Raw genomic sequence first — 17914 nt, 5'->3', positions numbered from 1 at the left:
TGGTCCATGCCTTGGGAAATTTAGTCTACCAGTAAGGCCACGGTCACTTCAAGTTCATATTTGATGCAACCTCGTCTCGGTTATCTTTCTAATGTTGTATAGGTATGTTCTGATCCCTAACGTGTATCGTTTTGATGAAGGTGAGCCCATAATAAGGGCCAATGCTTCTCAACTAAGATGGTAGTCTGCGACTCAAGTGCACATCTCATCAACTAGTTCGCCTTGGTTGCCATTTGATCTGCCAGATAAGATGCCTGCCTCTCTAATACATTATGGGAAAATACAAAGTTAACAAATTCTATTATAAAATGTTTAATGATCTTCCATGTACTGTTTCAAGTACTATGGACTGTGCCATTCTCCCTTAACCTTGATGATGCTGGTCAGTCTGATTCCAGCACAGCTTCCAAACTAGCCTGTCACTCTAGGGTTCCAAGATAATGAAAGCCCATCAACTGCAAATATTACAATATCATCATCATGCAAATACCGGTGCACAGTTCTAATGATAATTTTTTTTATTGTTTTTGGGCAATATAGGATAGCATCAGATCACTAAGATTTTGAACTCTAGATCTCTTGTACAAAGTACGAAAAGTTTCTTAATTGAGAGGTGCTAACTGGCTGAGCTAACAACTAATGGCTGTATGGTCTTATACTTTTATCATCAAAATACAGCTTTAAGGTCTTCAATAAGTTAGCCCGTTATTCCACATTCCACATAGGCTGGGCTAGAAGCACGTTAAAAGCGGGGGACTGGTTCGATCATGGCTTCTAAGGGGGCATTCTCTCTTTGTACTTAAGGATTAAGAAATTCTAAATCAACTGGAACATAGAGATATACTTAGAGTTAGAAAACACTTTACATGAATGAACTCATTGTAAAATATGTTTATGATTTTAAATCAGTGATAGAATATCCAAACTGAAGATTCAAACGTAGAATATGATCTACAGTCCAAAAAATTGTCGAGGTCAAAATTCATACATTTCAATGATTTTTAATCTATGCATCAAATTGGTACAAAAAAAAACAGTGGTATAGAAAACTATATCGCAGGGCACATAAATTAAAAACCTCCTTTATACTTATGACCTATACATTCCAAAATATGGATAGTTTTTATTTACTAGATTTTAATGATTAGATTATAGCAATTATAGCCTCTTTTTTTATGAAAATATTATAATAAACATAGTCATGCTATTAAAATTGCTCAATTTGGCATTTGATAATTAAGTTTGAACCATAAAATATATAAATTTTTATTTTTATTTTTTCCAGTGTATTATGTTTATGATTTGCGTCTTAAATTTAAATATTCCTTCATTATTAATTTTCAATTATTAACTTCTTTTTCTTTTTTTAACAATTTTTTCAAGGAATTAACATCTCATTTATATAGTTATATGTCATTTGATAGGAATAAATTAGAGCCGTCCATTGCATCAAATCGACTACTAAGATTCTCTGTTTTGAATCAGTGGGAAACGGTACAAGTGCCCCGATGGTAATAAAATCTACAGATGTGCGTACAGGGGATAGTATAGTTTGTGAGGAGATATCGATATCGGCAAAAGCAGGAAAGAGAGCGACATTGGCAATTACATACCCGTCCGCCGCCAATGATGCACGGCCATGGCGACCGATCGGCAGGAACCCTCGCCGTTTACGCAAACGCAAGACCGTCATGGTAGTTGGAGCCTTCCACTGACCACCGTACGTCTATTATAACGGAGTCCCACCACGAGAGGCAGGCAAAGGACAGGGCAGGGCATTAAGACTTCCGTGTCCCGCAGGCTCGGGCGCTCACTCGACTGCCAAACACTCTGCCCCACGTCTCTCATTCCATCCCCACTCCTCCCTTTTCTTGACGTCGAAGAAGGGTCGGCTTACCATGGAGGTGGTAGCACGGTTAAAATGGAGCTAAAATTTTATTAGAGTCATCCAGATTTGAAATATACGGGCATTGATTAAATGAGAAGGTCAGATGTCTCCTGCTTGATTTGCTTGGTGAAATTGTTAACTGGTCTGTTGGTATTTAAATGGTGCTCGTGTGATATACTCACACGTAAAAGGGGCTGCCACGTTGGTGGAGCTCCCCCGTGGATGAAAAGAATATGAGTAAAATTTGTCTGTCTGTATCGAATATTCTCCAGCAGAAAGGAGGTCCAGTAAAAGTTGCTACGCGGACAAAAAAAAAAGAAAAAAAAAAAAAGGGTCGGCTTCCTTGTACGACTCAAAGTGCGTGACAATCCCCCATTGGCTTTGGGGCACGTCCATGGTTTGTCGGGTTTGAGCCCAGCTTGGGCTGTCTCTGTCGCGCCAGATCCGAACAATGGCCCTTCCCATGTCTTCACCTGCCCGCGAAGCAACGTCCACCTCCCTCCCCCTCTGTCTCTCTCCATCTATCCTTCTAGCGGTCAAGGTGGATTGGCTAGCATCGCATCACTACCTTCCTCTCTGGTGCAAGTCAATATTTGTATCTTATTATTTTCTTAAAAGTTTTTCTCTCACAGATTTTTATAATAAAAAAGTTATATAAATGATGTGTAACTTCTTTCTATTACCCATTTCCAACCAGACTTGATATAATGTGCATAGGAAGAAATAGATATTTACAAATTAGTTCTACAGCTTCTGTATGAGCCTGGCGTACATTACTGATTTATTTTCTGATTGCTTAAATTTTTGGGATTAAATGACTGCTTAATATAGTATAAGAGCTAAGGTAATTTGAGGTGGTGAATTTATGTCATCTCCAAACTAATTATCTGCATAATTACTTCAATTGTCATTTCCTACTTGTCTTGTGCCTTGACTTGTTTATCCTTCGCATGCATATATAAATCAGGAGTGAAAGGTGCCACCCTCGGTACGCAATGGCGAGAGAGATAGAGAGAGAGAGAGCATTGAAGAGACTGATATTTCTTAAAAAAGAAAACCAGCATTCAAGAGCTAAATCATACAGCTTACCTATTCCTAACCCTATCAAACTACTCCTAAGTTTGATACTTCTAAAAAGAAAACCAGCAATCAAGAGCTAACTCGTACGAGTTACCTATTCATATCAGTAATTTGGTTGACCGACTTCCCTTTTTTTATTTTTTGGTACAAAGCCGACTTCCTTTGCCGACTCGGCGTAACTTCAAAACGCGTGACGAGATTATGACATCCGATCCCAATTACCTCGAAGGCGTCCGGAGATGCAAACTTCACATAAATGGGGTTGGACTACTTCTATAAACATGGTCGATGACAAGCTTGTGTGAACATGTGAAACACGTGCTATGACTCTTTTTGCTCTGCTGCTTGTCTGGCAACCCAATCTCTTTTGAAACCATGTCGGCCTTTCACTGTTGGGTGCCACAGCCTCAAATATTCGCACGACCGTTAAGCACTTTTGGATCACCCAAGTATTGAAAGCGACGAGTAAAAAAGAAAGAATCAAGATCGGAGGAAGGTTCCAATTTGAATAGAGCAGTATCAGCCCACCGTAACGTGCTGATTTTGCCCTCCATAGACCATCACTTTAATCCATCAGTCCAATCGCAAAGCAACATACACGTGCTTGCACGCACTATTTGTATCGCTCTGTCTCCTCGAAAAATTATTTCCTACACTACCTACATCGGTCGTGTATGCAATCAATCATGGCCACTGGTTGCTATGATTTTTATTCATCAAGCATGCTTCTCGAAATGCTATCATAGGAACTAGATTAGTTGCATGATTTCTCTGTCTTCTCCCCCTCTTTTTTTTTTTCCTCTCAATTTCGGCTCGTGCTACTTACGGTTGGACTGGTCAATCGTTGAGCTGGCGGACCCGGTCCAACTGATAATTTCTTCCTATCCCGACCTCCACGCAAAACCATGGGCCCCAACTTTTTCCTTAATGCGAAGATTGTGCACTGAAAGAGCAGTGACTAGCTAAATGGGAATGTTCGAACAAATCCAAGTCGAGAGCATTTCCGGGCACGATCCTTGTCTCATATGATTGAAGGGTGTTTCTGGTTCTTATATTTCTTATCATTTAACGCGGAGAAGAAAAATACTGTGCCACGCTTTACAGAACTTCAAGTGCAAGGACAGGGACACTTGGGTGGGTCGTTGCTGGTCTTATAGATGACTCGAAGTAATCCAAGGAAGGTCGCAGGGCAACGAGTGGATGGCCACGGGTTGTAAACAAAATTGCAGCCAGAGAGAAGAGACCACAACTTGGCAAGTGGAATGTGGTGGTCTGTCTCAGGGAATTTGGTCCAGAGAACAGCTCCAAGTGACAGGGAAAAGCCCGAGTGCTGTGGAAGACCGGAAAAAATCTAACGACTGGGTTGCCAGGGCGAATGGGTTGTGTTCTTCTGTCGCACCGATGTATTGACTCAGGTCGTCGAGTAGAGAAAAGGTGCTTCATTTTGAATCAATCTATGTTCTCTCCTTGGAAAAAAACAAATGTTGCGTATCTACTAAATATTTCGAACAGGGGTAAGCAAGAGAGAAAAGAAGACGTTGGGAGATAAATCCAGCATTTATCACATATTAGGATGCTGCTAATTAATTTTGTGAAGTGTGGATATAATCTTATCAACTAATGTTTTGCTGAGGTTCAATTTTTAGTTAAGATCTCGATATATATTGACGTGGAAACAAATATTGTTGCTAGATTTTGGTATCGTAGATATTTCTGGTGATGTTTTTATATTAAAATTTATTAAATAATAATTATAGCATATTGTGTTTTACTATGGATTTTATTGTTGTTTCAAAAGTTTAATAAGAAGTTGCTGAAAATATTTCTTCTTTTCTCCTTGATGCCTCTGGGAGCAAACTTGTGTCTATTTTTTTTTCAGGAGCCTGATATGTACAGAAGGGTGCGCAATTATCAGAGTTGTATTAAGTGAATAGACCTAGCATGCTGCAATGACTAACTTGTTATTTCGTATAAACATAGAAAGGTGGTGCTCCCACAGCTATTCTCAAAATAAAAATCTTTATTTAAAATAACAAAAGAAAATGTTCTTTTCATGAGCATCTGAATGCATTCAACTAGTATCAGACATAGTTACGGTACTCCTGGTTTATTTAGAACAAACAACGGTTAATATAGAGCATTTTTTCAAGGGATAATTTAGAGCACTTAAAAAGCATCCATGCATGTACAATTCAAAGCATCATATAAGAGCTACAATTTCTTGAGCATTCTCTCTCTCTCTCTCTCACACACACACACACGTACACATGTATAAATATATATGTTTGTATGTATGTATGTATGTTTATTCACTTCCAATTTCAACTTTCATGTCCATTTTTTTTCTACCATAGGGAGGTCTGATGTTCATACCTTCTTTAAAGAGCTTGGGACATCCCCCGCGACCCTCTGACCAGTTTGGAGGAACACAAAGGAGGTTTGAGAAACGCTTCCCCCCTCCCCTTGTCCCCATGTACTGACTAGATGTTTGCCTTGTACTTTTGACATTCCTTTTGTTTTCTAGTAACATAAATCAAATTTATTTTGCATAACATAGGCCCAGATTTTCCTTGTTATTCAAACAAATCCACATATTCTTGAATATATATAGACTTCAATTACCTACGTCATGATACCAAGAAGATCTAGTGATGCTGATAGTCTTTGTTATCTGCAATGTACATGATAAAAATATCAAGCAGTATTGAAGAAAATAACTGTGGATATATATACTCCATTCCCACGTGCCTTTATTTTTCCTCGAAGAGAGTGAGACTTTAGATCTCATTAAAGAGGTGTATGGTTCGGTAAACTTTGTACGTTTTTAAAATTCAACTAGTTAATTCACATGAAAGACCTCAAAGTCCACAACATGCTAGAGTGAAGCGCTATCACATTAGACATATAGTAGATGTTTAACCTTCTACATAAAAACTACATGCGTGCTATCTCCCTCCCTCCCTCCTGTATGGAAAAACATGAGCAAGGCCATATACACGTGTTGCGCGCGTGCGCACATATACACACACATGCATGTTTATATAACTCGGAAATGATCATGGCTGACGTGGCAAGCCGATCAATGAGGATTCACCACTTTGTCACAAGCTAACTATTCAAAGCCTGCCATGTGGCTGACACAAAAAACATGCAGAGAATATTTTCCATTTCAACTCTTGCTCCACATAGCAACAACTCGACCATGATCGCAAACTATCTCTAAACAAATACAATACGCAAGCAATCTACATGACCAAAAAGCATAGGCATGATTCATGGGCAAGATACGCAAGCAGTTGCTATAATGGCTAGCGCACAAGTCCGAATTCCTCGTGCGACGGGCTCTATCCCTTGCCTATATATTACAATCCCAGGGGCCCTCCAGGTAAGTTCTCTTTGGAATCTTCTACGTTGTCATTCTGCTTCTCTCGATCCTTCTTCTGTTCCTTGAGAGTTATGTCTAACTTAGGCATCGGAGGGTTTTCTACTAGACACACTCTAATGGATAGACTTTTCTGTCTTTGTTGCTCCAAGTCGGATCCAACATCAAAGTAGCAATCCAAGTGAGACCTCCACTATCCACACACTAACTCGTGCGGTGACATGCAGCATTGGAGTTATCGCGCGTCTGAGTATAGTAGCTATCGGACCATCGCCACGAAAGTTCACAACAACCTCTAGCCGATCTTTCTAACCTAGACAGTAGACGAACCGAGTACTCCAATGACCTAGTCAACTCGATGTTTAATGAGAAGGGAGGGGGGGGGGGGGGGTGTTGGTCGGTCGGCCGACACGGATATATTGATAAGACCTAAGGGCCCATCATCCATCTTTCAATCTTTCATCTCCATTGCTCCTATGGTCCTAACTAAGATTTGACTTAATTTTCTACCATTTTAGATATAGCTCCATTATCATTAATTTTTCCCTTTTATTAATTTTTTTTGCTTTTGCCCAGTATAGCAGGTTTTGACCAAAACAGCATCATAATAAAACTACTTGCTACAATCAAGAAGATTCTTTTAAAGCCCTCCCGCTTCCATATTAGCACATGGTTCATTTTATGAAACGGAAGGCTGTTTAGGGAAGCATCACCACTGATTCCCATATATACAATTGTGATTCAATAATCAATCGCCTTAATTATTTTCCTTCAGTAGCAAACTCGTCCCTTTCCTTGCAACTTTGTTCCCACACCTTTCCCATATCGCCTTTAACTGATTTCAATTTAAATTGAATTGAACTCTAGATTAATGATGCAAGGAGCATAAAGAAATTCACCAAACTAGCAAATAGATATTATCTATGTTTTTATTGTTTTTTATTTTGTTTCCTATTTTTTGCTCTTGTGGGTTCTATTTAAAAGAAAGATCTTAAAACATGTTTTTATATGTCTACGAAACAAAAATGTTTCGGAGATATGTACTTGAAGTAAAAACATTTATTGCTAATCTAAAAGACATGTTGCAAAAATATATGTATATTTTTGCATTTTTTTTAATTATAAATGAGTGAAATTTTATTTTTTTAACACATTTTATTAATCTAAAATACATCTTGAAAAATATTTTTATATATATTTAACGTCATATGAATATACTACTTCATTTTTTCACAATTCATTTTTTTCCTCTAGAGTAAATTCCCACTCTATCCCTGCAGAGTACACGGTGATAATTCACCATCAATCAGATATGGACATGATTATTAAGTAATTTTCAGTCTCGCGACTTGCCCCGGTCGACCAAGGACCGCTATCATGGCATGGCCTCTTAGGTAGCCCATTTCCAACGTGACGTTCTCATGCTTCATCCAGTCCTTTTAGTTAAATAATACAATACAACTGGCTCAAGTGGGCCCTAAGAAGTAAAGGAAGCGTCAAATTCTATCCAGCTAATTAACCACTGTCAAGTAGCAGGACCCAATCTAAAGGTGGTTGTTTTTATTATTTATTTATTTATTTATTTTTGTACAACGGCTATCCATACCACTCTAGTATTGGTGCAACCAGCAGAATCAAGGAAGAGAAGATGACAAAGCAGTGGAGGAGCAACCCTGACAAGATTAGAAGATCTCTCCAGAATGCTGGACAGCAACAGAGACGACTCAGTCAGCGGCTCTGTTTGCCTTTCGATATACATACACGGCCTGCAAGGTGCTGCAATTCTCTACTATCCAAAGAATGTCACAGAGCAGAGGGGGCTCATCCCCCTCCGCCCTCCATCTCGTATCTACTCGATTACCATGGCTGAGTCCTCTTCGAGGAGGATACGCTCAGCCTCCATCATTCACCTCATATAGGTGATACCCTCCCATGCTGCCCTGAGCTCCGTCCCTATGGATGTCAGTCCAACGATGCTTTGCCCCCCAACAACAATCAATCTAGCATTATGACTCCTCATCACAAAGTCCACACATACTCTATCTCCATCTCTAAAAGCATTACCGTCGAAATTCAACTTAAGATGGCCGGGGAGTAGAAGCTTCCGAGAAACAAGAATGATCCTGGAGGCTGTAACAGCAGAGTAGGAGTTCCAGATGTTCTTGGCCATTCCAGATGAGGTCTCCAAGATAGCCCTAGTGAGCTCAGCAATCTGGATAAAGGCTCTCTCTACTACAATTCTCAAGGGAGCCCACTTGTCTTCAAAGACTTGGGTGTTCCTGTCTAACCATATATGATACGTCAAATAGGCACAAATGATGCCCCACTCTACCATCCTCAGGCTCTGCATAGCTTTTCTCATCTGGCGTAGTAGATCATTAGCAAAGCTGATGGAATAAGGTAGGGGAACGAGGCCCTCCTCCATATCTGCACTGCCCGCGGGCACCCAAGCAAAACATAGCTAGTGGACTCCTCTATGTCAGGACACCATCTACAGACGATGTAATTCTAACACCTCTCCGAGCCAACACATTTCTGGTCGGCAAACAACCCCAAGCCACTTTTCATATGAACAAGGCCACTTAGAGGTGAACATACATCTTCCAAATCTATCCACCATCCATCTGCTGGGCAGCTCTTCCTCCCATCGCCACCTGTAGGTCAGTGGCCCATACCTTGGCCCTACCGATAGCTGCCCAAATTAGTCTATCCGATATTTACATTGAGGTAGGGGCCTACGCTTTCAAGGATGCTACTCTCATTATTATTTTCCAAAAATAAGAAAAGATGGAAGAAATGGAAGCAAAAATTCCGGGCTCTTCCCCCTTGCACTGGTGACCTTGTTTTTTTAGTGAGTAAATTGCCCAACAGCCAGAGCTCCTATAATCCGCGACACGACGAGCACGTTCCTGCTTAACCTTATCCGGTGCCCGACGCGTCCATGCCGTTCTGGTGGCAAGCTTCACCTTTTCCCACTTCTCTGAGTTTACCGCATGTTTCATGCGTAACTACAGGGGACCGAAATCCATGCCGAGAGAGAGAGAGAGAATCTGGCCGACTAGCTGTGGCCCCCGATGCCAAAAAGGGTTCAAAACAAGCCTCAGGATTTTGCCAAGGCATGGGGCGGGACAGAAAGCTGCATGGAGAGAGACTAAACCTAGTCCAATAGGACTCAAAATGATCTATAAACACAAAGTACCTCAGGTTTTAGAATCCTTGATATACCATCCAGATAGAAACAAAACAAAAGGTGTACATGCCCCACTCCAATAGAAAGATTTTTTTTTTTTTTGGTTCTTTGTGAAGGAAGACTCCAATAGAAAGTTTCCAAAACCAAGTGCTCCAAAAAAAAAAAAGATGAGACGAGGCCCGCCCATTGTACACGGTTGGGCATTCAACCAGGGCCGTCGCACACGCACAATCACAAAGGGACAACAGGGCTCAAGCGAGGACGGGAATATAAGACATCATCTCGTGCGGAGCACGGATTAAGTCGGCACGTCAAGCGTAAGCCCCCACCTCAGACACCAATTGCCATCGACCGCCCGACGGTGGCGAGCAGCTCCGGCAGTTCAGGCCATCTTATCGTTGAGCTCTTGAACGGATCTGAGAACAGAACACTAGGGCTACTATTATATGTCAAGTGAAGACATCAGAGGCCGCCCGAGCTCTATTGTTATCCAGCTACTCTGGACTCTTATATCATATCATAGTACCAAATGTGTTGTCCTTTCTCCTTTAGTAAATCTTTTGAGTGGAGTCAAACCCCAACCGGATTCATATCGCACAGAGTGAGTCCATATACAAAGCTCCAAGGTTTATACGACTCAGTGTTCATCTACCAGTCACTGTTTACTACTTCCATCTAATATTCGATTCAGAAGACAACTATGCAGAGAATTGTAGTCACCTGATTTAGAGGCTCGTTTCTTCTAGTCAGGCATTTCAAGTGCACCTAATTGACTATGGTGATGTAGGTAGGTAGATCTTTTTCTTTCTTTCTGTTTTTTTTCGGAGGTCCATGTTACTGTTGCATCTGGCCATGCTGCAATCGTTATATTTAGAATGTCTTTTAGTGAGCAGAATGACTATGAACTGAATTACCCATGTCTTTCTGCATTACTAAATTATTAACAAATGACATGCTTAGCAAGTTTGGCATGCAAGTAGATGGACAAAAAGCACATGCTTTCCAACCAATAGATGGATGCTCAAATAATGCAAACAGTCAATTTTTTTTAAAAAAAGATAAAGAACATGGTATGCACAAGAATCTCCAAGTGACTGTTTTCCAAGCAATAGATGCAGGGATTCAGCTATTTACGGGTATTCGATGGACTCATCACGTGAATGTGTCCATTGATGGCTCAAGATTGAGATCCCACATGCTGCGCCTGCATAAGAAAAGTCATACTGACCCCATTAATGCCAAGCTTGCCAGCAACCAATACTTTTATTTCTTTAACACCGGATAAAAAGTCGAATGTTTCATTATTGAGAAACCCTCTGCCTGGAAATGTAGAGCTCTAAAGCAAAGCACCTTTGAAGCCTATGAGAAATTTAGTTTGTGCTAATTTTTGACCTCATCCATACAATGCGAAGCTGGAAGTACTAATCGCACAAATATATACGTACGCAACCATGCGCACATCAAAATTTATATAAGAGAGGAAAAAAAGAAAAGAAAAGAAAAAAAAACAGAACAGCTTCGCTTTCATCCTTCTGTAGCTTAATTAGTTAGTTGCTTGGGATTGACCGTGACACCTACGACAGCCTCTTCCAAGAAAGTTCTGCAGGAACAACTCATGCGGCTTCATCCCGATATATACCCCCCGGAACTTCGCCCAATTCGTCACGGCTCCCACGCAAACTCCTACTTTTCCCTCTTTTCTTGTAGATTTGATTCACCTGTTGGTGCCGCTTTGCCGGCCGAGCCGATTTCCTCCTCTCCCTCAGGAGGCGGCTCTCAGACGGCAAAGGATACCCTCCAAGGAAGGCCGTGGGAGTGTCAGGGGCCTATCAGAAGCGGCTCACCAGCCCACCTCCTCCTCCCTTGGGGCACCTCTCTGTGGCTCTCTATAAATACCTGTAAACCCAGCTACAGCCTATTACTGAATTCCACAAAACCCCTTTCTAAATCAGCGGCCAACTGACTCCACGAGGCTAAGAAAGAGGCCACCTAAAAACACCCAAGCCATGTGCAATGCTCTGACCCCAGACTCCCCTTTCCCATGCCAATGCGACCACCATGAAGACCCCCACGGCCTCCTCGCTGCCCCCCTCGTCCAGAAGCAGCAGACGTCGACGAGCCCATCAGATGCTCCGGTGCTCACGCCGAAGCCGCCGACCCAGCTCGCCCTTGCCTTCGTGGAGGCCAATTCTATATTAAGCCTGGCTCTCCCAATGGCGCTGAGCGGCCTCCTCATCTACTCCCGCTCTATGATTTCCATGCTTTTCCTCGGCCGCCTTGGGGACCTTCCCCTCGCGGGCGGCGCCCTCGCCATCGGCTTCGCCAACATAACTGGCTACTCTGTCCTCTCCGGGCTTGCGATGGGCATGGAGCCAATCTGCGGCCAGGCGTTCGGTGCCAAGAAGCTCCCCCTCCTCGGCCTCGCCCTGCAGCGGACCATTCTGCTCCTCCTCTCGGCTTCCATCCCCATTGCCTTAATCTGGGCCAACATGCGACCGCTCCTCCTCCTCTGCGGCCAGGACGCCGGCATCGCCGCCGCCGCCCAGTCTTACATTCTCTTCTCCCTCCCCGACCTCTTCCTCCAGTCCTTCCTCCACCCCCTCCGCATCTACCTCCGCTCCCAGTCCATCACCCTCCCCCTCGCCTATGCCGCCACCCTCGCCGCCCTGCTCCACCTCCCCATCAATTACCTCCTCGTCTCCATCCTCCACCTCGGTATCCCAGGCGTCGCCCTCGCCTCTGTTTGGACCAACCTCAACCTCCTCCTCCTCCTCCTTGCCTACCTCTATCTCTCCGGCGTCTCCAAAAGCACTGGCGGAATAATTCCCTCTGCCGAGAGCTTCGGCGGCTGGTCCTCTCTGCTAAACCTCGCCCTCCCCAGCTGCGTCTCCGTCTGCCTCGAATGGTGGTGGTACGAGATTATGATCCTCCTGTGTGGCCTCCTGCTTAATCCCAAATGCACCGTCGCCTCAATGGGCATTTTGATACAAACCACTTCCCTCATCTACATTTTCCCCTCCTCCCTTAGTTTCGGCGTCTCCACCCGCGTCAGCAACGAGCTCGGCGCCAACCGCCCCGACCGTGCCCGCCGCGCTGCCTTCGTCGGCCTCTCCTCCAGCTTCCTCCTTGGTCTCATTGCCCTCAGCTTCGCTGTCTCCGTCCGGCACGTCTGGTCCAGGATGTTCACCGCTGACCCCGCCATCGCGGTGCTCACCACCTCGGTTCTGCCGATACTGGGGCTGTGCGAGCTGGGCAACTGCCCGCAGACGACAGGGTGCGGTGTCTTGCGAGGCAGCGCGCGGCCGCGGGCCGGTGCCAACGTAAACCTCAGCTCCTTCTATTTGGTCGGAACGCCGGTTGCAGTCGGGCTTGCCTTCTGGGGAGGACTCGACTTCAAAGGGCTCTGGCTCGGCCTCCTCGCGGCACAGGCCACCTGCGTCGTGCTCATGCTGGCCGTCATCCACCGCACCGACTGGGACCTGCAGGCCGAGCGCGCGCGGCGGCTCACCGGTGCGGCCTGCGGTGCCGGAATCCTCAACGGCGATTTAATTGAACCTGTTGAGAAACAAACACAGAAGCTAAAATCTAGCACAGTGGACGATGATGTTGAAGTTGAGAAGGCCAATTCCGTGATTTCCATAACAATTGATCGATCTTCCACACTAACTTGATCTCTGCGTGTTTGTCTTATTTACTCCCCCTTTTTTTGTATTGTAACAAAGATGTTAGCCATTTGTTATTACAAAGACAGAGAGAACAATCGATTTAAGAGCTTAAACTATATTTTTTATTTGATAGAGGGTTCGAGAAAAGAAAAGAAAAGAAAAGAGCTATCTATTCGGTATTGTGTTATGACCTCTCTTTTGGATGGCTTCTGTCGACGTCCGTGACATCTGGAGAGCCGGCAGCGTTGAAGACTCGATCGCCGCCCATTCCAGAATGACTAATGCTCTCGTGCCGGAGCGAGTGGAATTTAGAAGTCTTTGGTGCTTCACATGTTTTGACCCTCCGTTGGCCCGCCGTAAACCACTACAGGTTGGGATCGTTCTAGCCGTTGTTTCGTGCGTTTGAAATCTTTGACTCGGTAATGGGATTACCCGCGCTTTGGACTGGCGGGTCCCGTGATTTGAACTACTGTGACCCACGCTTGGCTTGGGTATGCCTGTATCCAGTGGGACGCGATTTGGTCCCACACGCATGGCTCGTCCCCGTCAGTGGTTCGGCTCTGACCGGGTCTAATTGGCGCTTTATATAATGGTGTGGAAGGTTACGGTCTGATCCAATCTGGTTAAAGCCACTGAACTATGTCTCAGAACTTGGTTTAGGTTCTGGATTTGACAGGTACAACTATAGGTTAATCAAGCACAGGTTGACGAGCCTAGGAGAAAGGAGTTGCCATATTATGTATCATGAAGTATGCAACATGGTGATCGCGTTCTAGTTATATTCCCTAAATATGTGAGCAATACTAGGGGGAATAACTAGTTAAGAGAAGAAGGACAAGGTCCCAGTGGGCTAGTCCCCAACTACTAATTGATGTTGAGCTGTAGACATGGTGGTGGAGCCCAGGAAAGATTCTTCCACCTCGAGACTTCTCTTCCTAGGGGTTGGCCTGCTCGTCCTTTGATGCATAACTTTTGTTGCGGGCAGTGGGGCTCAATAGGATATTAGGAGAAGTACATGCAGGAGAGCCCTGCAGCAACCATGGCATTTTGTTGGAGAATCTCCTTGCTGAGAGTCAGGTGGAAATTTGCCTCGACGAATCCTCCGTATCCCAAGGATCAACTAATGATTTGATCACGGGCATGATACTGTCGACATTTGATTGAAATAATCTCTCTTTAGAACCTCTCAAAACCCCTCGGACTTGGAGGAGGTAGTATTCCAAACCGCCAAGGGCCAAGAATATACAATCCAGCGTGTTAGAACGTCTGTTAGAAGGCCTTCACTCGATTATAAAAGCTTCCAACTGTCTTATCGAGGTCTCCAATTATTAGCAAAGTCAATCAGTGGTTCGATTGGGCGCTGCTCTTAGAAGATTGCCGGATTAGCTGGTTCAGTCCTATATTTTATTCTCTTGACACACACACACACACACACACACAGATATAATTTCTTCAACATCCATTTGCGTCATGAACGAATCGCTGCATCTGCTCTTCATTATACTTTTCGTTTCTAATGATAATTTACGATGTGGAAACCTGATTCTGAATCAGAAGCAATATAAAACATATCATTCCAACTCCTAACGTCTAAAGCCATTAGCAAGTCACAGCATCTGTTCTTAAATCTCCAAAAATGGACTTTTCTTCTCAATTTCATATATTCTAATTTCACATATGTGACCAATATGTTGCGCTAGATCATTGTAATGCAAGGGGTGACATCTACTATCAATTACCTATATGCAAAGACGATTGGTGATAGAGATTACTTCAACTCAACTAAACTGATTATCCTTTTCTATGTCCAAAAGTCAGATCATAACTTGTGATGCGATAACTCTCCTATGAATTACCTATGCAAACACTATTGGTGATAGAGATTACTTCAACTCGACTTAACCAATTATCCTTTTCTTCTAAGTCCAAAAATCAGTTCATAACTTGTGATACGATAACTCTCCTATGAATTACCTATGCAAACACTATTGGTGATAGATATTACTTCAACTCGACTTGACCAATTATCCTTTTCTAAGTCCAAAAGTCAGTTCATAACGTGATCCGATAACCTCCTCTTCCTTTCATTTCTTTTATTTAGTTTAGCTTCAACCTCAATAGTCATATTGTAGTCTTAGAATCAAGCAACTAAAAGCCCTCACGCATCCCTTGATTAGTGTTAATTATATGACTAGCTCCTATGAAAACTTCAACTAAGACGTGCCAAGACCATTTCTCTAACTGCACCTTATTGGTTGTATTGCCACGAAAATTTAACATGTTGTTCATATACGCAAGAAAGGCTTTATTATAAAAAAAATATAAGGTTTGTTTTCCAGGACCACCTCATTCAAATATTTGGAAAAAAATATCACTAAATTTGAACTCGAATTTTGTTTTTAAGATACAATGGACGGATCATACATATCTAGTATAAATACATCCCGTAAAACTAGAAAATAAAAAATCCCGAAGCAGAAACGGGATGAATGACGCATCAGTCCATAAAATCTTGCCCAAGTATTGAATTACGTACATAAGAAACAACCTAGTTTGCCTGAGGGTTCCACAAATCGACTATAGAATAATTTGCCCTCGATGGAGAAGCAACATCCACCATGGCGTAGATCTCACGGCTAGTGTATATTGTCGAAAAAATGGCAAGTGTATCTTGTATCAACTCTAAGATCAAGGGTGGGTGAAAACATGCAGTCTCCAAATGGGAAATGGATCCTCACATCCCTATAGATAGTTAATCATACCCCAATGTTTCATAGCCAGAATTTGGGTCAAAATTAGCACAGTGTGGTCATTTGATCTTTTCAGTATCTTCGGATGGTCATCGCGCGGATTTTAACAAGCAAAAGGGACAAAGAGAGGATGCTATTCTAGTCAATTCGATGGGCTTGGAATTGGATGAAGGATTCAAGGAGTACAGTTCAAGTGAAAGAGATTGGAAGCCAAGGAGAGTGGCATGTTGGATTGGGAATTAAAGAGGGGCGACTTTCGGGCGTTTCTCGGTGGGAGCTGGCAGAGAGCGCGAGAAGGGCCGGGCTTTGACCCGGCCGCGTGTCCGCCGCCCCCCAAGCACGCCCCATTTGACTTCTCTCCCCCGCCTCCACTCGGTTCTCTTAAAAGCAATTGCACTAAATTCCTTGAATGTTTTGAGTTCTACATCACTACCCAATCATCGACTCGCAGGAGCTGTTTCCTAGAATTGGAACTTTGAAAGAATGGCTCCTCATCAGTGCTCGGTTCGCCGATCCACATCCATCGGAGTATATTCTCTATCATGGAGAGTGTTCCCCGTTAAACTAACTTAGATGACGTATTGAGCTTCCTTGACATTGATGGGTGCTGACTTCTATTTTGGAGTAATTTAATGGCTGTCTTTTTGTCAAACAACTCAATGCTTATCCTGCATGATTTTTATTCAAGGCTGAAATTGCTTCATTACGTCTTTGCTGCACGTCTACAGATGTCTACTGAAGAAAAACAATTTAAAACTGAATTTTCTAAGGACACAAAAGCATGCTCTGTGCTTGATAGGTCTAGATACCAAGTCGTTGCATGCAGAATGGATTTTCTACTACATGAGGCACATATTTATAATAAGGTTGTACAATTACCTCGCCTTTAAAGGCTTCCCCTTCAAGAGATCCAAGATTCAAATCATGGGGAAGGCTTAAAAAAGGAATAAGTTTGTACAATTAGATAGTCTGCTCTTTGGCATGCGAAACTTCAGCTAAATTAGTGCTTGCATGTGATTCTCCAATTGCTGAACCATGATCTTCGGTAAATAATAATAATAATAATAAGCAAGTGATGCGTAGCGTAATAATCTAGGCCTGTCCATTCCATTGATGATCATCAATAGGCACTGGCATTAAATGTCAGAATGAAGGAATCATGACTCATCTCAGCAGAAGTTCTAAATGGACTTATGAATAATAAATTCATTCGTTCTCCTGTGATATTTGGTTTTATGCACCTGTGATGTATACTTTGAAAGAAATAACAATTTGTATCTGTTTAGTTTAATATAAGAGTTCAAAAATGCATGCTTGGTTTGGTTTATCATATGCACATGGCATATAATTGAGTTAGTGTCTAGGGATCTAGAGATTTGGTTCAATTAGGGTTTGCCCTCAATCCAACCCAATCTGCTCGAGTCGCAGCCAAAGTGTCACAACCTCAACCAAAAAAAAAAAAAAAGAAAAAAAAAATGTAGGGGCAGCTTTGGGTGAAACTAAGCCAAAAATCTATGGTGCTATCTAACAAGGAAGTTATGGTTTCTAAATGGTCTAGCTCATGCATAAACAGAGCCAACCCGAGGCAAGACATTGGTTATATGACATATGAGATCCATACTGAATTGTGTCCATCACTTCGGCCATCATTCAAACACTTGATTTTCTAATTTATCATGGAATTTGCTAAAGGAGAAGAACACAAAACTTCTATTAGAGACAAAAAATCACAGAATGGACAAAATTACTATTCATACATTTGATAAAAGCAACGTTACGAAGATCACAAAGAAGCACCGCGTAGACGTATCTTTGCTTACCATACCTTAATTTTAGAAAAGGAGGCATTTCAAGAAAATCGAAATTTCCAACACTAACAAGTCATCCTAAAAAGTCTATCCCTAGCGGTAATAACTAAGCTTTTCGATTTTTTTACCAAACACTCCTATTCCATCTAAA

At 42.7% G+C, this 17914-nt stretch overlaps 1 protein-coding gene across 1 annotated transcript; it reads left to right on the top strand.

Annotated features, from left to right (window-relative positions):
* The first annotated feature begins 11207 nt into the window (after positions 1 to 11207).
* Positions 11208 to 13392, top strand: LOC103711132 (protein DETOXIFICATION 49-like). Its single transcript, XM_008797151.5, has one exon. The coding sequence runs from the start codon at positions 11547 to 11549 to the stop codon at positions 13209 to 13211; it is 1665 nt and encodes a 554-aa protein (XP_008795373.1). The 5' UTR covers positions 11208 to 11546; the 3' UTR covers positions 13212 to 13392.
* Positions 13393 to 17914: the final 4522 nt, after the last annotated feature.

The sequence above is a fragment of the Phoenix dactylifera genome, chromosome 6, assembly GCF_051530095.1.
Source record: "Phoenix dactylifera cultivar Ajwa chromosome 6, Ajwa_hap1_PhDact_Kaust_v1.1, whole genome shotgun sequence".
NCBI lineage: Eukaryota > Viridiplantae > Streptophyta > Magnoliopsida > Arecales > Arecaceae > Phoenix > Phoenix dactylifera.
Note: the sequence above shows the minus strand (reverse complement) of the source record. Positions and strands in the feature narration are given on the sequence as shown.